Genomic DNA, 19,629 nt, shown 5'->3' with positions numbered 1-19,629 from the left:
CTTAGTGCAGTGGGCAGCTGGGAGGAGGTGCTCTTGTTCTCCATGGACAATACAGTGTTCCAAAACTTTTGGGATTTAGAGCTACAGGATGCACATTTCTGTTTGAAAAGCTAGCATTTGCTATCCTGACCGACTGTGTGTATTGGTTCCTGACTTCCCTGAACAGTTGCATATCGTGAGATTGGGAGCATCTAGCTTAGATTGTAGGACTGCTGGGGTGTTAAGCATATTCCAGTTTAGGTCACCTAACAGAACGAACTCTGAAGATAGATGGGGGGGCAATCAATTCACATATGGTGTCCAGTGCACAGCTGGGAGCTGAGAGGGGTCTATAACAGGCGGCAACAGTGAGACTTATTTCTGGAGAGATTAATTTTAAAATTAGAAGCTCGAACTGTTTGGACATAGACCTGGAAAGTATGACAGAACTTTGCAAGCTATCTCTGCAGTAGATTGCAACTCCTCCCCCTTTGGCAGTTCTATATTGACGGAAAATGTTGTAGTTGGGTATGGAAATCTCAGAATTTTTTGGTGGTCTTCCTAAGCCAGGATTCAGACACGGCAAGGACATCAGGGTTGGCGGAGTGTGCCAAAGCAGTGAGTAAAACAAACTTAGGGAGGAGGCTTCTGATGTTAACTGTCATGAAACCAAGGCTTTTTCAATTACAGAAGTCAACAAATGAGAGTGCCTGGGGACACGCAGGGCTTGGGTTACCCTCCACCCGAGGAACAGAGGAGGAGTAGGATGAGGGTAAGGCTAAAGGCTAGCAAAATTGGTTGTCTAGTGCGTTGGGGACAGAGAATAAAAGGAGCAGATTTCTGGGCATGGTAGAATAGATTCAGGGCATAATGTGCAGACAGGGGTATGGTGGGGTGCGGGTAAAGTGGAGGTAAGCCCAGGCACTTAGTGATGATAAGAGAGGTTGCATCTCTGGACATACTGGTTATACTGGGTGAGGTCACATGTGTAGGAGGTTGGGACAAAGAGGTATCTAAGGCATGTACAGTGGAACTAGGGGCTCCGCAGTAAACTAAAACAACGATAATTACCCTAAACAACAGTATACAAGGCATATTGACATTTGAGAGAGACATAAAGCGAGGCATAAAGCAATCACAGGTGTTGATTGGGAGATTGCTAAGTCATCAACGTGTAAGACAACAAGAGCTAATCAGCTAAGACAACAACAACAGGTAAAATGGCCATGAATGGGCAGAGAGGGTTGGTTAACTACACACAGGATTAACTACACACGGTTAACTACACACAGTTCGGGGCTAGGGCCGACAGATAAACTTAGGTAAACAAAGTGGAGTACCATGATAAATGAACAGTCCAGCAGGCATCAACTATGTTGCCAAGTGATCATAGGGTCCAGTGTACAGCAATAGATGAAACAGGCAAGCCGCTAGGTATTTGTTACCATGCTAGCACGCAGGAGACACAGCGTTTAAAGTTAGCAGTCCGGGGTAAGGAGAAGCGTCTGCTCCGTCGTCCGGCAAAGGCCGGTTGAAGGCACAGCTGATGGAAATACGTCTGCGGGCCACTTGTGGTGGTACGGTGGGGGCGCCGGGCCAGATGGCGAAAGAGGTAGTGTAGTTGTGGTAATTTTGTTTGCTAGCCGGGAGATGCGCCTGGCTCAGGGCTAGCTTCGGGGCTGGGTCACTCAGTGGGAGCTAGCTAGATGTGATGATCAATGGTCCAGGGTTTACGGCAGGAATCTGGCGTTGTAGTGGAGAAAAACGGTCCAAGGCTGGCAGGTATTATCCAGGCTGAAAAAATGGTGTGTGCGTGCTGCCATTAAATAATTTTGTTTTGGTATTGTAATTTGCTCAACATTTATTTGAATCGTAATTGTGTTTCCTTAGTGACTATTTCAGATTTCAAATTGCCTTGATGTTATTCAGAACAGAGTGTGCCGGCTGTTTTTGTCTCTCTCCAGTCTGGCTGTGGAGCTGCGATCACTGCTTTGAATATTGATGAGAGTTCAAAGAGATTGTTAGCATACGTTTCTTTCTGATTACAGCATCACTAATATGACCAGTGTATATCTGCTACCGGTGTGCTGTGCTATAACTTATATTGATATTTGAGCATAATTTCTCAATCATGTTTTAATTAGTAAAATTATACCTGCAAAATGTTACTGTCCATCCATATTTTATTGTTTGACAGAAATAGTATGAAATGAAGGGGAGATAGAGAGAAGGGAGCTGCAGTGTAGGGCCGGTAGATGCTGAGATTTGTACCATGGCAGGCAGAGGAATCATATACATGCTTTAACGACAAGGCCAGCCTCAGGCACCAATAGCTTTTGTTCAAATGTTTTTTTTTCTATGGCCTGACATTGTCAAATGAATATTTCAACAAAAGAGATGAGAAGGATGCTCTATTGCATCGAGAGTTTGGTATGACCTTAGGAAAGAGGATCTAATTGAGGCCGTTAACCTAAAGCTCTGAATTAAGCTGTCAGTTAGCCTGCTCCATGTTTTCAATAATTTTCAATAGACACTCTTTACGTTGACCTTATTCCATGCAGATGTGCATGAGTTATTGGTTCCCTTAAATGACACGGCATGCTTTTCATCCACTTCAACGGGAAAGGCAACTGGAAAATGTTAGATGTCTCAGAGACTTACCCAAAAGGTTGGCTGGTCTTCATTAAAGTCCCGTAAATCACTTCTGTATTCCCTTTTTGTTTGCTAAGCTCTAACCTTAACTTTGCTGTTAAAATATAAAAACATGAGATACCATGGGGTTGGTTAACCTGAGGTTCCTCAGGTCTCCACCGACATAGGTAAATCCGCATTTAATTTTAAAGCACGTCATACCTGGAACGGATCGGCGTCCTGTCAACGGGACAGTTGTAAATCATGCAGCGCCTTTTAGAGAATAAATAAATGTTGGTACTTATAAGTGTCTTATATCGGCTGAAAGCTTAAATTCTTGTTAACATAACTGCACTGTCCAATTTATAGTAGCTATTACTGCGAAAAAATGCCATGCTATTGTTTGAGGAGAGCTCCTAACAACAAAACACTTTTCACGCACATTAGGTTTGATAAATTCACCTCTGAAGGTGAAACGTGTACTTACATTCTGAAATCTTGCTCTGATCTATCATCTAAAGGGTCCCAGAGATAACATGGTGTTGTTTTGTTAGATAAAATCATTTTTCATATCCTAGAAAGGTCCATATAGCATGCGCGATCGATTTTGTATTTCCACTCGTTCAATTTGCAAAGAAATGAATCTGTGAAAATCTAACCCTAAACGTTGTGTCAACCAGCCAAATCACGTCCGCATGTATTCCTCAGAGATCCTAGAATGTAACCAGACTTCACTATGTCAATTAGCGGTGTAGTATATACTACAGGACACTATATTTGGTCAGAGAGCGACGCCTTCATGGCACGCCGATGACGCGGGCGGTCTTCACTTGAACGACTCTAACTTTGTCAAATAAGCACCCATCAGGGTCAACAAAGCTAGCTAGATAGCCAATGAGCTGGGCTTTACGGGAGTATCCGGTAACCCTGTATGTGTCCTAAAATGTAGCTACTAACCTTGTACAACAGCATGCCTTTTCCTTTTGGACAAAAATTATAATTGATTGATGAAGTTATAGAAATTGGTTGTTTTTGCAAATGTTGAACTTTTAATATGGCTGCTGCCATCTTGTGGACACCATCAGACTTGGAGTGATTGCTAGAACTGGGACTTTTCTCTTGCATTTCAAAGATGGTTGTAGGAAAAAACAGTAGTTTTTTTCTTTGTATTTTCTTCCACCAGATCTATTGTGTGATATTCTCCTACATTCAATTCACATTCTCCTACATTCAATACACATTCTCCTACATTCAATACACAAACTTCAAAGTGTTTACTATCAAATATGTAAATATACATATCCTTGCTTCAGGACCTGAGCTGAGATAGAGTTGGTATGTCATTTTAGGCGAAATTGAAAAGAAAGAGGCTATCCCTAAGAAGTTTTAACTCTTGAGGTTCCTCAGGTCTCCACCAAACTAGGTAAATCCACATTTAATTTTAAAGCACCGCATTGCTGGAACCAACTACAAAAGACATTACAATGGAATGTTTTTGTGCCGCTCGGGCAATTTAAAATATTGATATGGGCACCTTCTTATTGAGGAATGTAATTGTTTTCTTGTAAATGTGTGTTGTGTGGTATTTTACTTGTTTTATATTGTATTTGATTTTTGATTTTCTCAAATGAAATTGTAAATGCAGGGCTTCCTTGTGAAAGAGACCCTTGTACAAATAAACTCCTTGCTTAAATAAAGGTAATATAAAAAAATATACCTTAACGTTGCCTCGAGGATCCTCCGTTCCTCCAAAACCACATTCCAAAGTGTGTGTTTTTATCTGAAAAGATATTGAAAATAAAGTTAGACACGTTTTCTGAAACTCTGCTGTGATGTATTCGTCCTGTTGTGATGTATAGCTGCCAAAATTGCAAACTCAATATTGATTTATTGTTGTCGTTTGCATTTTAATTGGATTTCATCAGTTATACGCTTTCATAGAATTCTGTCTGCTTACACGTCATCAATAATGGATTATGTGATGATCTAAGTCAAGAGCTATGAACTACAATGTTGTTATAAGATATTGCAAGTTACATTTCAGTGTGTATTAGTCTGTACGATGCTTTTGATAAAACCGTCTGCTAAAATGGATGTACTATGCTATATATTATGATGTGTTGGGTTATTTTGAGTGGGACTGTTTTCTGGAGATTCAGCATGTATGTTCGACTGGATTGATGTGGGATTGTATCAATGGTTCACTGGGCACAGAATTACCATGCTGCCTCAGCACAGGTGCATTCTAGTCCCTTGGTGCGTCGTACTGTATGACATGATTGTCTGCGAGGGGATCCATGAGCTCAGTGGCAGAGCAAAAAAAGTGATGCAGTAGGGAAATTCTGAAGGCATGTTGTGTGTGTGTGTGCCTTGTTACTCTCTCACGCATCACTGAATACTTGGGCTCCCAGGTGGCGCAGCGGTCTAAGGCAGTGTAGGCTGTCATTGTAAATAAGAATGTGTTTTTAACTGACTTGCCTAGTTAAATATAGGTTAAATAAAATAAAATACTTATCCACGCTCCATCTCCTCTTCCTCCGTCCTCTTGATGCCGTCCGTAGGAATGAATTACATGTGTGTGCAAGCACTGCTGCAGATATAACCATGGTTTCCTGTGAGTTTGGAAGACATTTACGTATCTAATTTCTCTCTGTCTCTTCCTCCCCTCACTATTGCTTTCTCTCTCTCTACTGTTGCTAAATTGCGTTCTCTCTCTCTCTCTTTCTGTAGGAAGTGCCTTCCATAGCAGCTGTCTCCCGGCGTTGGTGCGGACCCCTCCTGTTATGATGCAGTCCACTCTGGATATGAAGTCCTTCATGTCCTTCCCGGTGGACACCACATCAGCAGTGGGACTCTTCCCCAACTTCAACACAGTGAGTCTCCTGCTATCACTTACTATCTCGCTGAACTGCTCTGATCTGAATTGATAAGTGATGCTTTGGGCTGGACAATTAAATCTAAAGTTGGTGATTGGTACATCCATTTTGGGACTTTAAAATGAATACAAATTAATACAACCTATATACAAATGGCTCATAAGCTTGGATCGACTGTCTTACCTCATCAAAGATGTCTTGTTTTTAGGAGCATTTATGTCCACTTGTTCTCATGTCTTTTTGGTCTCATCTCTTTCGCTTCATTCTGTGCTGTGCACACCTTACCATTTCCTCACAAATGCCTAGCCCCTTCCCTTCCACTCACAACAAAGGTGAAAGATCACTTCTTCCTTTCTAACAAGCGGTTTTAACTCGCCATTTGCATTTGAGGTTTGGTCCAACAAAATCAGTCATAAGGACACTGAAAGACATTTAGACATTATTTGTTAACCTTTCTAACAATACCCTTTTTATGTCTCAACTCCTCAAATTGCATGCAAAGCAGACACTACTAAAACAGCACTATTAATGAAAATTGATCCTGGAAAATTCATGCTCAGTTTGTCGTGCAGTACCAAGTACAGCTTTTCGTGCAGTACCAAGTACAGCTTGTCGTGCAGTACCAAGTACAGCTTGTCGTGCAGTACCAAGTACAGCTTGTCGTGCAGTACCAAGTACAGCTTGTCGTGCAGTACCAAGTACAGCTTGTCGTGCAGTACCAAGTACAGCTTGTCGCGCTGTACCAAGTACAGCTTGTCGTGTGTGGCATTGCGGTACCAAGTACCGCTAGTAGCATTTTAGCCAAAGACTGTTATACTAACTGTTATACTTTGTTTAGATGTTGAAATCAAGTGGCCTCCCAATTCCTTACATAATTGCAATTTATGCTTATTGCGCCTATGAAATAACACATATAACACAAATGATAGTCCCACTAAGCCCAAACCAGATGGGATGGTGCATTGCTGCTGAATGCTGTGGTAGTCATACTGGTTAAGTGTGCCTTTAATTCTAAATACAGACAGTGTCACCAGCAAGGCCATACCATAACACCTCCTCCTCCATGATTTACTGTGGGAAATACACTTACAGAGATCATCCGTTCACCAACACCGCGTCTCACAAAGACAGCGGTTGGAACCAAAAATCTCCAATTTGGACTCCAGACCAAAGGACAATTTCCACCGGTCTAATGTCCATTGCTCTTGTTTCTTGGCCCCAGCAAGTCTCTTCTTCTTATTGGTGTCATTTAGTAGTGGTTTCATTGAGGAAATTTCGACCATGAAGGCCTGATTCACACAGTCTCCTCTGAACAGTTGATGTGAATTGTGTCTGTTACTTGAACTCTGCGAAGCATTTATTTGGACTGCAATTTCTGAGACTGGTTACTCTAATGAACTTATCCTCTGCAGCAGAGGTAACTCTGGGTCTTCCTTTCCTTTGGCGGTTCTCATGAGTGCCAGTTTCATCATTGCGCTTGATGGTTTTTGCGACTGCACAAAGTTCCTTAAATTTTCCGTATTGACTGACCAAATTTTCTGTATTGACTGACCTTCGTGTCTTAAAGTAATGATGGACTGTCCTTTCACTTTGATTATTGGAGCTGTTCTTGCCATAATCTGGAATTGGTATTTTATCATTTCTTAACCATTTCAGCGTGGATGATCTCCACGTTCTCTGGTCTTGTCCTTTTGGTAGAGTTGCCAACCATTTCAACATGTAGTGACAGCTTCCATGTTTTCTGGTCTCAATGGTGGATCATTCAGGTCACAGATAGAACCACTTCACACACCGGAAGCAATGGTCTAATGTAAATTTTGTCGGAAGTAGGTTTTATACTTTCAGTAGAAACGGGGGCGCGTTCCATGACGCCGTGTAATGTCTGTGCTCACGGGAGCATGGCCACTGACTGATCGTAAGTTACGATGAAAAACAATTATGTGTATACTTCTCAATGTGTGTCTCCTGTCTTTCATGAGGTCACCAAATAAAACAAATTCGACATGGTCATTTTTTGCTTCCCCACTGACCGGTTCCACAGTCTCAAAATTTTTGGGGGATGTAGGAGTTTGTGGGAACCGCTTCTTTGTTCCACTGTGAAGTCCTCTCTCCCCATACTGCATGTCCTAACGAGGAGAGGGTGTCTTCAAGGAATTTACAACCTGCCATTTAGTCATAAAACTGTGGAGAGATAGAGAAGGGGGTCAGGCGTCATGACAGACGCTTGGCCCGAAGAGCACTCAGAAGGACCTAGAACTGTTTTGTTTCTCACTTTTTTTGGCACACAATATTTAATAATGTTATTTTCTGGTTGTGAATTTGTTTTCTGGTTGAGAAGACATACAACCAGTTTACAACCAACTAATCAAATCAAAGTTTATTTGTCACGTGCACCGAATACAACAGTGAAATGCTTATTTACAGGATCTAACCAATAGTGTGGAGAAAAAAAAGTGTGTGTGTGTGTGTGTGTGTGTGTGTGTGTGTGTCTAGGTAAGTAAAGAAATAAAACAACAGTAAAAAGACATTTGAAATAAGAGTAGCAAGGCTATATACAGACACCGGTTAGTGAGGCTTATTGAGGTAGTATGTACATTCATGTATAGTTAAAGTGTATAGTTGACTATGCATATAAGATAAATAGAGAGTAGCAACAGCGTAAAAGAGGGGTTGGGGGGCGGCACACAATGCAAATAGTCCGGGTAACCATTTGGTTATCTGTTCAGGAGTCTTATGGCTTGGGGGTAAAAACTGTTGAGAAGCCTTTTTGTCCTAGACTTGGCACGCCAGTTCCGTTTGCCATTCGGTAGTAGAGAGAACAGTCTATGACTGGGGTGGCTGGGGTCTTTGACCATTTTCAGGGCCTTCCTCTGGCACCGCCTGGTGTAGAGGTCCTGGATGGCAGGCAGCTTTGCCCCAGTGACGTACTGGGCCGTGTGCACTACCCTCTGAAGTGCCTTGCGGTCAGAAGCCGAGCAATTGCCATACCAGGCAGTGATGCAAACGGTCAGGATGCTCTCAATGTTGCAGCTGTAGAACCATTTGAGGATCTCAGGACCCATGCCAAATCTTTTTAGTTTCCTGAGGGGGAATAGGCTTTGTCGTGCCCTCTTCACGACTGTCTTGGTGTGTTTGGACCATTCTAGTTTGTTGTTGATGTGGACACCAAGGAATTTGAAGCTCTCAACCTGCTCCACTACAGCCCCATCGATGAGAATGGGGACGTGCTCGGTGCTCCTTTTCCTGTAGTCCACAATCATCTCCTTAGTCTTGGTTACGTTGAGGGATAGGTTGTTATTCTGGCACCACCCGGCCAGGTCTCTGACCTCCTCCCTATAGGCTGTCTTGTCGTTGATGGTGATTACTGTTGTGTTGTTCAGTAAACTTAATGATGGTGTTGGAGTCGTGCCTGGCTATGCAGTCGTGGGTGAACAGGGAGTACAGGACGGGACTGAGCACGCACCCCTGGGGAGCTTCAGTGTTGAGGATCACCGTGGTAGATGTGTTGCTACATGTTCTCTGTTTTAACCAGTTAATTAAAGATACCTTTTTCATGATTTTGAAAATTATTGAAAGAATATGTCATATAACCAGATGACAACCAGATAGACAGCCTTTTCTGGCTGCTAGAAATATGTTAGCAAAACGTCCTCATATGACAGGTATACAATCTGACCATGCGTTGTAAAATAAAACAGTGTTGTGGTGGAGTGTAAGAGATACTCCGCTGCCCTGGCATGAGGTCAGCAGTGTCCATGCATCGTTCATGGGAACAGCGAGCAGTTATTCATAGTTATAATTTGCAGTGGTTACTCGTTTTCCGAGCGAAGAGAATAGGCAGGGCAATAGGTGGCATAGTATTGTGCTCACCCAATCTAGCCCCTGCTCTCTTAACAGAAGGTTATATCCCATCGATAGGCCTCTATGGCGCAAACATGCGATTTTCTGAAGACGGCGCCCCACACACACAAGTATTACTAGCATTCTCCAACCAAGCATCAGCGTCACGAAAGTCAGAAATAACAATAAAATAAATTGCTTACCATTGAAGATCTTCCTCTGGTGGCAATGTGTCCTAACTACCCAGTGAATGTTCGTTTTGTTTGATAAAATACATTTTATAGCCTAACACAAAACATTTGTGAACCGGTTGCGTCGTGATTTCCGTCTCATTCAACTTTGGACGAAGTGTATCCAGTCATGGTTGGTTTCATTGCAATCCTCTGGTTGTTACTAACACAACCATACATGATGGTTCTTTTCCCGGGACGTATTGACCGGAAAAAAACGATTTGAAGACACCAATCAATGACCTCATTGCGCACCAATGGTAGGACCGGTCTATCGTTGATTGACTGTATTTTGGCCCAATGACCACTGATCCTCTTGAAATTTAGATTGAAAGATAGCCAATTAGCTGAGGTAAACGGCAATATGTAATGGTTATACGTTCGAAGACCAGCCTTTGTCGTAAACTCTGTCGTAAAAGAGGTTCATTCGCCATTGCAAATCCTACTTGACGGAGCCACGAGTGTTACGCATAGCAATACATATTCAACAGCATTTTCAACAAGTTTATATATTTAAATTATGGCGAATAAAAGCTAAAACAAAATCTAGGTATACAGATTTAACCCAAATTATAGAGGAAATTGATCGAGACAGCGAGACCTAGTTTCTTCAGGAAGATGAATCTTTCAGCGAAGCTAGTTTTGCTAGTTTTGACTCCTAGGCGGAAGAAATGTTTCTGCACGGAGAGGATGCCATGCTGGATTGGTTCTAATGCTAATGTCATTGTTTGAAATTAATATGAAATATTATTCATTTTAGATATATATTTTTTTTCTTATTTTATTTGCAATATATAAAAATATAATCTGTAATGAAATGTGTAAAGTACACATTGGCAATACTGTGTGTGTGTGATATATTTTTGAAATGTATTTTACATAAACATGGAATGGAACACCACTTCACCAGAGATGATGTTCCCTGTACTCTATATATATGTATGTTTATTTTATGTGTTGATACAGGGCTCATACATGAAAGTATTGTTACTGATTTTTTAAATATTTCACAGTGGCAGTGATTCTGATTATGAGCCGCCAATGTCTAGGTGTCCATCTCCCTCTGAAGCTGGTTCATCCAGCCGGACCCCCGCTGTCTCCGGCTCCACACCTACCCGGCCATCTAGAGTTGTGAAGTCAGTGACAAAGAAAAGGAGGTGGGGAAGAGAGAAACCTGCAGACAGAGGGCCAGAGGGTCGTTGGCACTCTGTGTTAGAAGATGACGTGGAACCAAATCCACCAGTTTTTAGACCCAAAAGGCAGCCAGAACCTCAAATAGACATGACTGCAAAGTGCCGCCCCCCTTCAACTTTTTCAACTGTTTTTCACCTCGTCAGTTGTTGATTCCCTGGTGGCGAACACCAATAAGTATGGGGCTAAGAAGCAGGCAGGAAAGAAAGAGGCATGGAAGACCATTTCCATGTCAGACCTTTTCTGCTACTTTTCAATGGTCATTTACATGGGGCTGGTAAAGTTGAAAACTCTAAGGGACTACTGGAAAACATCAGCTCTCTATCAACTGCCTTTCCCCATGACTGTCATGTCTTGTAAAAGGTTTCTATCTCACGGGCGCTTCACATCAGTGACCCAGAAGTTGATGGGGAGAATGACAAGAAGAGAGGCACACCAAGGTTTGATAGGCTCTGTAAAATAAAACCTCTCTACCCCAGCATCGTTGATGCCTGCAAGACCTGTTCAGTAAGCCTCTGCTTTACAGCAGAAAGAGACTGCTATGGGCCATGGCACCAGCAGCACAATATTGTGTAGAGGACTGAGGGTTTTCACAATATTGTAAATAGAAAATGTGTAAATAGTTACCCTTGTTATTTGTTTGTTTATTATTATTTATTATATTTTATTTTTCATATATATATATATATACATTTTTGGGGGGTGTGTTAGAATAGCATTTATGTATTTTGTATATAGTTCTTTCCTTCAAAATGTATCACTGTACCAATTCGGCCACTTGGGTGCATTTGTGTGGGACACCTGGGTGACTTCATGCTCAATGTCATGTAGCTCGCTCATTTTTTAAGTTATCTGTCTAAAACTTTGCTCAGCAATTATTGCCATCTTATGTCCTTCATTCAAATTATCCACAGCATCCTATCTGTATGTTTGGCTGTTCTTGGCCATTTGAAAGATGATGCGGCAACAATAAAAAACAGAAAACGTATGTGTATTTCCTTGTATTTTATTCTACCAGATGTATTGTGTTATATTCTCCTACATTCAATTCACATTTCCACAATTCCGAGTGTTTCCTTTCAAATGATACCATCATTTGAATATGCATATCCTTGCCTCTGGGCCTGAGCTACAGGCAGTTTGATTAGGGTGTCTTTAGGCGGAAATTGAGAAGAGGGGGGGGGGTACCCCAAAGAAGTTAAGGTTAGAATTAGTGTTAGGGTTAGAATTAGGGTCAGGAGCTAGGTTTAGTTTTAGGGTTAGGGTAAGAGTACGAGTTACTGGTTAGGGAAAGTTTACCTGTACAAGAGAGAGAGAGTGAGTGAGTGAGTGAGTGAGTGAGTGAGTGAGTGAGTGAGTGAGTGAGTGAGTGAGTGAGTGAGTGAGTGAGTGAGTGAGTGCTGGGATTAATGTTTGAATACACCAGACTATAACCTATACACATTGATATGTCTGTTCAGAAAGTGAAAGCCCTTGATTTTCTGGTTGAACTACTGTATCTCCGTTAGTAATCTAAAAGGGCATTCTGTGTGTGAATGTGTCTGTGTGTGTGTATGCGTGCTTATGTTTGCACACATAAATATATACACACACTACTTCCTGTGATGAATGACTAGGCAAGACTTCATTAGAACGATTCCGCGTACCCATCTATCAGGCTGATTAGTGGTGTGTGGCTGGGCATGCGGAAAATGATTTCTACATGATTGCATCATAGCCCCAGAGCCGGTGCGTGCCCTCCATTCTGAGACTGTGTAATCAATACTTGTTGGAAAGCAAACACAGCAGATAATGTCTGCGTTCCAAAGGGTAGCCTTTTCCCAATATAGTGCACTTCCTTTGACTAAAGCTCTTTGGACTGTGATCAAAGTTGTGCACTAAATAGGGTGCCATTTGGGACGTAGACAATGGGCAACTAGAGGGCAACCAGGCCAAAAAAAGGCCCTGATCAAAATTTTAACGGACGCGATTCAACTGTATCCAGGGGCTAGGTAAGGCAAGAGGTGCTAACTTGACTGATGCTAACTTGACTGATATTAGTGGATGGACAATAAACAAGGTAATAGACAAACATACTCACACACACTCATCCATAGACCGACAGATACCAAAACAAGCAAGCACTCACAATAGCAAGCCAGCGACAAACCAGCACGTGTGAGTGACAAGCCTGAACACACCGACAAGCACATTTGTGAGTGACCGTTACAAAATAGGTCACATGGTGCCATGACTATTGCCACCGCTTGATCAAATGAGTTTTTCTTGTGCATGCCTTGTCAGAATATATTTGTCTTGTTCCAAGCATCTGTTACAGTCAGGTGTGTGTTAGGTTGAGCCTATTAGGCTTTAATGGTCTATAACACTGCAACAGTGAGAACCACAGCTTTGCATGTGTGTGTGTGCGTGGGCATGTGCGTGTGTGCATCAGTGTCGTTAGTTGCCTTTTTCTGCTAGTGTATGCTACAGCTTGCATCTTCGTTTGCTGCTCATGTTTTATGCATCCCACAGCACACAACCTCTTTGTTCCCGCGCCAGGATATGTAAAACTGGCGAGCCTCAGCTCTTCATGCCAAGCATTCCTGGCTCCAGACTTGACATTTGCCACACAGGACCTCTCAATGCCTGTTAAGTCAACAAACACTCAAACACTGCACCTCGCCTGTAATGGGGTGCGTGCTGGTGGCAGGGAAGTCAGGCGCAGGAGAATGAACTTGGTATAAACGAAGCAGTTTAATAAGTACTCAGAAACTCCGTTAACCAAAATGTACAAAATAAAATAATGGGGTGAAACACCCGTCACGCACCAGAACATAATCTTGCACAAACATACAACAAACAATCACCGACAAGGACATGAGGGGAAACAGAGGGTGAAATACACAACATGTAATTGATGGGATTCAAACCAGGTGTGATGTAAGACAAGACAAAACCAATGGAAAATGAAAAATGGATCAGCGATGGCTAGAAGGTCGGTGACGTCGACTGTCGAACACCGCCCGAACAAGGAGAGGGACCAACTTCGGCGGAAGTCGTGACATCGCCACTTGTTTTAAACATTATATTCTCTCTCTCTTGCTGCTTTGCTCTGCCCAAATGATAAATTATTGCTCCTACACATACCCTTATAAGGTGTTTGAGTTAGAACCAGTAGTGGAAAAAATACCCAATTGTCATCACCCCAGTAAAATACTACCGGAGTAAAAGTATTTGGTTTTACATATACTTAAGTCTCAAAAGTAAATGTAATTACTAAAATATGCTGAACCCTTTGACGCGTATGATCACATATTTGTTGAGTGGTCCCTGCAGCGTATGCTCTCAAAAATGTGACTGGAACAGTAGCAACAGAATGTACGACGCAACAAACGCGTCTAAACAGCATTGTTGTCTGAACAACATCTAAATATTTTTTTGTACTGATGGAAAATTAAGGTCTTAAACTTTATTCCTCAATTTGACCTTTTATTATGAAAGCAACAGAGCATAAAAGATAAATGCGAACTTCATCATCCAAGAAATCACACGTGTAGATTCACACGCAGAGGGCAGCAGGTGTTTATTTCATCCTCGCAGAACGCATGAATCGTGGTCAAATGCAGGCAAGGCAAACAGGCAGGTCAATCAAAACTAGGACTGAAGACTATAACTGGTTCGCACAAACGAGCTAGGAAAAGGCTTAGTTGAGTCAAATTGGCACAAACAGAATGAACTGAACTAAATAAGGAGCTGATGAGACCAGGTGGGTAACTAACACAGGTGAAATCCATGAACAAAAATGAAAGACAGGGCTACGTTCAAGAACACAAAAGAAACAGAACACAAGGTTGACTTGCCGGACCTCACCCCCGAGGTAGCCCACCCCCCCTTCAAGCCCATAACCTTCCCAGTCCACTAGATAGTGGATAGGGCTCTCAGGTGTTTGAAATCAAGGATGGCCTGAATGGCGTAGGCAGGTTCCCCTCCAATGTCCAACGGTGGGGGCTGTGGGTAGAGACTGGAGGATGAAGAGGACTGTAGGTGACCAGTTTTAACAGAGACACATGGAAGGACAAGGAGACTTTATATTGACGGGGTAACTGGAGGGGGTACGTGACAGGGTTGATGCGATGGGTTATCTTGAAGGGACAAATGAAGCGAGGACAGAACTTTTTGCAGGGGAGGCGGAGCCGGATGTCTCTGGTAGAAAGCCACACATGCTGTCCGGGGTGAAAGTGTGGCGTAGGTTGGCGGCGTATGTCGGCAAAGCGTTTCTGGGTATTATAGGCTTCCTGCAGATGCCGGTGAGTTGTCTCCCATATCCGCTACTACGCCAAAACCAGACATCGACAGCTGGGACAGTACCAGGCTTTGCCTCCCAGGGAAATATGGGGGGTTGGTAACCAAGTGAAACGAAGTAAGGTGGAAGGATGAATGCATGAGTGAGTTCTGAGCGTATTCGGCCCAGGCCATAAAAAGTGTGGAGAGGCAGAACATTGTTGGCCGAGGTACTTCCCTATTTCTTGGTTCAGGCATTCCGTCTGCCCGTTGGTATGGGGATGGTACCTGGATCAGAGTCTTTTGGCTGGTAAGGGCAGTAAGGGGAGTGGCAGTATAAACAAAAGTTATGAATGAACCGGCAATAATAGTTTGAGAACCCAATGAAACATTGGAGTTCCTTAACGGTGGTGGGTTTGGGCCAGTTACTGGTGGTGGTGACTTTGTTCTCATCCATGCCTACCCCTCCAGGTGTCAGTACGAAACCGAGGAAGCTTACCGAGGTTACATGGAAGGTGCTCTTTTCAGTCTTGACATAAAGGTTATGGTCAAGGAGCCGTTGAAGAACCTTTTGCACATGCTGTATGTGTTCCTTCAGGGAATGGGAGTAAATCAGGATGTCATCAATGTAGATGATGAGAAAGCGGTTGATCATATCCTGGAAAACCTTGTTCATAAAGGATTGGAAGACGGTGGGGGTGTTAGTAAGGCCGTAGGGCATGACCAGGTATTCGTAGTGCCCAAGTGCGGTGATAAAGGCCGTCTTCCATTCCTCGCCTTCACGTATACGGACAAGGTTATAGGCACTTCGTAGGTTGAGTTTTGTTTAGATGTTGGCACGGTCCACTTGTTCAAGGGTCACTGGGATCAGAGGAAGAGGGAAACGGTTCTTGACCGTGACGTCATTCAGGGAACAGTACTCAATATATGGACGAAGACCACTGTCCTTTTTTCCAACTAAGAAGAAGCTGGACGCAGCCGGGGAAGAAGAAGGATGAATGAAACCATCGAGTGTTTCGATTTTCGAGTGTTTCATCAATGTAGTTCTCCATTGCCTAATTTTCCGGGATAGATAGGGGGTTAACACAGCCCTTTGGTGGGGACACTACAGGGAGTAAGTCAATAGCACAGTCCCATGGGCAATGTGGAGGCAGAGTGGAGGCCTTGATTTTGCTGAAGACATTGCTGTACTGGGCATATTCAGATGGTATGGTGGGTGGTACTGCAGGGTAGGCTGAGACAACTGGTGAAGCAGGTAGAAGACCAGGACAGTAGTTCACCTTGTCGCCACGAGACGGCAGGGTCGTGACGACAAGGCCAGGGGTGTCCGAGGATGAGTAGCTGTTTGGGGGATGAGAGTTCCATGAGTTGAATGGTTTCGGTGTGGAAGACTTCAATCTGGAGGGTGAGGGTGACTATGAAAATAAATAAAGAACCTTTCATAAACCAGTCTAAATAACAGGTTGCGCTGACAAAAAACAAAACACATCTGGTGAGCACAAGAGTCTAATGTAATGTTGTTTAGAAAATAAATGTGTGTCAGCAAAGCTAACAACAGCTAAATTCCTTATGATGGCAGCCATGTTTGTTTATGTTTCACTTGGCGAAAACTCCATAATCCCAGAATGCGATTCACTATGAGACGCAAATAAATAAAGTCAAAGACGGCTGCGCTCATTTCCTGAAAAATGTTAATTTAATTTAGCCACTTTTCAGCATATCATCGGTGTACTTGTTACAGTGTATACAAGAACCGGAGCACATGATTTGACAAGTCATTTATAGTTTTTTTGACATCATAAAGCAAATAAAATATTTTCACCTCACAGCTCATCACATCAAATACAAGCCTACTGCCTAGCCTAACGGTAGTGCAAAAGCTAAACAGGGATTCAACAAATTTAGGGGTGTTTGTGAGCGGGGTTAATTTCATTTGTAAGGGGTTTTCAAGTCCATGGGGGTGTAGAAATGAGGGAAGGTATCGTGGGGGGATATGCTCCAGGAAATATTACTATGATGGAGGATTTATCAATAAATGGGGGGCAAACACAGGATAAGTTTTTACACCAAATATAAATAAAAACCCTGGAAAGGGGGGAGGGTCTGAGCTGGCAACACTGAGGTACCAAAGTTACAATCTGATGCCGTGTTCAAAACAACTGGGAACTGGGAAATCTCTGACTTCCAACTTCAGTACGTTTAAGACAACTGGGAACTCTGAGAAAAAACAAGCTCCGACTGAGTAAAATAGTTTGGAACGGTCTTCCAACTCGGAATCCCAACTAAGGAACTCGGACCTCTTTCTTGAGCTCCGACTTTCCGACCTAAAGATTATTGACATCATGATTTGACCTAGTATTTTTCCAAATTCACAGTTGTCTTGAAAGCACCATAAGTCAGTCAAGTGAACTATCCCTTGTTATAACATCTTTGGTCTGACAGACGCTTACATGACAACCAGAATGCATTGTATGATGTCAACAAACATGGCGCCACATATAGCCGGAAAATAGCTTAGCATTAACTCCTCATAATCAGTACAACATTCGAAAAAGTAATGTCTGTTACAATCTATACAAGAATTGGAATGCATGATTTGTCACCAGTACTTGAAAACATTTGAATAAAACAGTAAATACATTATGATCCATATGGTGTGCTACAGCAGAAACAACAACACAATATACAGCAAATAAGCCACTTACTTTGATAGGAACGCACACACGTCCAATGTGTAAGGAAAACAACCATGAAGGTAATGCGGGCGCCAGCCAGAAAATGTGCTGGTGGAAAACATTTGTGCAAGGCCTGTTCTAACTAGAGATGTGCAATGTCTTCATACTTGATCTGTGGAAACACTAAGGAAGTACTCAGGCTCTCGATGAAGAGAGAATTTTATCCTCTCTGTAAAGCCTCAAACATAAATTGTCCGCAACAGTGAAATGGGCCACTTTTTATGTGAATTAACGAGGAGGCGGAACACACCTCAATTCAAACTGTTTTTAGAAAATAAACTTGTTAGAAAATATAGATAATTAGCAGGCAGCGTGCCTTGGTTTGAGGGCAGCGCGGGTAGCTGTCCTGTTGCTGAACAATCACATTTTGGAACAGTGATATCATTCTGACAGGCGCGACGGTTGGTATATTTGGAACTCAAGCGTGAAAAGGTTAAAGGAAAATTCCACCCCAAACTATCTTTTTTTTTAAATTTGTTTCATTAGTCCATTGTTGACATAGTCCCAACATGTTTTGCTTGTCAGAAATTAAAGTTTTCCAGACATGTAACTTTTAAAATATAGAAATCATCCCCGTTTGGTGCATTTTGCATCATGTGATTTCTGTATTTTGAAAGGTACATGTCTTTATAACTTGATTGCTCACAAGCAAAACATTTTGGGACTATGGCAATAATGGACTAATGAAACAAATACCAAAAGATAGATTTGGGGTGGCGTTTTCCTTTAGGTATCAAAAGTAAAAGTATGAATAATTTCAAAATCCACAATATAGCAGGGGTGTAAAAGCCATAATATACTCTATATATTTTTCCAGCAGCATACTATGATCGATAATGTCAAAAGTCTAACAAAATAGCTCCTACAATATTTTTATTATCAATTTCTCTCAGCCAATTATCCGTAATTTGTGTAAGTGTCGTGCATATAGAATGCCCTTTCCTATAAGCGTGCTGCAATTCTGTTGTTAATTTATTTATTGTGAAATAGCATTGTATCTGGTCAAACACAATTTTTTCTAAAAGTTTACTAAGAGTTGTTAACAGGCTGATTGATTGGCTATTTGAGCCAGTAAAGAGTGCTTTACTATGCTTGGGTAGTGGAATTACTTTTTCTTCCCTCAAGGCCTGAGGACACACTTTTTGTAAGCGTAGATTGAAAGATGGCAAATAGGAGTGGCAAAATCATCCGCTATCATCCTCAGTCATTTTCCATCCAAGTTGTCAGACCTAGGTGACTTGTCATTGTTGATCGACGACAAAAAAAATCACCTCTTCCACACTCACTTTAAGGATTTCAAAATTACAATGCTTGTCTTTTATAATTTTGTCAGTTAAAGTTGGATGTGTAGGTTCGGTGTTTGTTGCTAGCATGTCATGCCTAAATTGGCTAATCTTGCCAATTAAAAAATGTGTAATTGGCAATATCAGTGAGTTTTGTGATGAATAAGCCATCTGATTCAATGAATGATGGAGCTGAGTTTGCCTTTTTGCCGAAGATTACATTTAAGGTGCTCAAAAGCTTTTTACTATCATTCTTTATATAATTTAGCTTTGTTTCATAGTATAGTTTCTTATTTTTGTTCTGTTTATTCACGATTTCTCAATTTGCAGTAGGTTCGCCAATTGTTTATGCTGCCAGACTTATTTGCCATTCCTTTTGCCTTATCCCTCTCAACCATAAAATGTTTCAATTCCTCTTCAATCCATGCGGATTTAACAGTTTTTCCAGTCATTTTCTTAACTTTCCTAATATTCTCTTGATAAGTTTGTGAATTGGACAAATGTCCTGCTAAATATTCAAAATATAACCTGTACTTTTGGGTGTCAAGAGAAATATATTTCCAATATATTATTTTCTTGAGAAATGTAGTGAAGTGAAAGTAAA

At 42.0% G+C, this 19,629-nt stretch overlaps 1 protein-coding gene across 2 annotated transcripts in view; it reads left to right on the top strand.

Annotated features, from left to right (window-relative positions):
- Positions 1–19,629, top strand: part of LOC110527600 (zinc finger protein 385B) — a 143,899-nt gene that overhangs the window by 79,722 nt on the left and 44,548 nt on the right. For both annotated transcript variants that reach the window (XM_021608989.2, XM_021608990.2), the window contains one exon: positions 5,341–5,483. In XM_021608989.2, the coding sequence (XP_021464664.2) occupies positions 5,341–5,483 (143 nt within the window). The remainder of the gene's footprint in view (positions 1–5,340; positions 5,484–19,629) is intronic.

This window comes from Oncorhynchus mykiss, chromosome 7 (genome assembly GCF_013265735.2).
Source record: "Oncorhynchus mykiss isolate Arlee chromosome 7, USDA_OmykA_1.1, whole genome shotgun sequence".
NCBI lineage: Eukaryota > Metazoa > Chordata > Actinopteri > Salmoniformes > Salmonidae > Oncorhynchus > Oncorhynchus mykiss.
The sequence above is the reverse complement of the archived record's forward strand: the minus strand, read 5'-3'. Positions and strand labels throughout refer to the sequence as shown.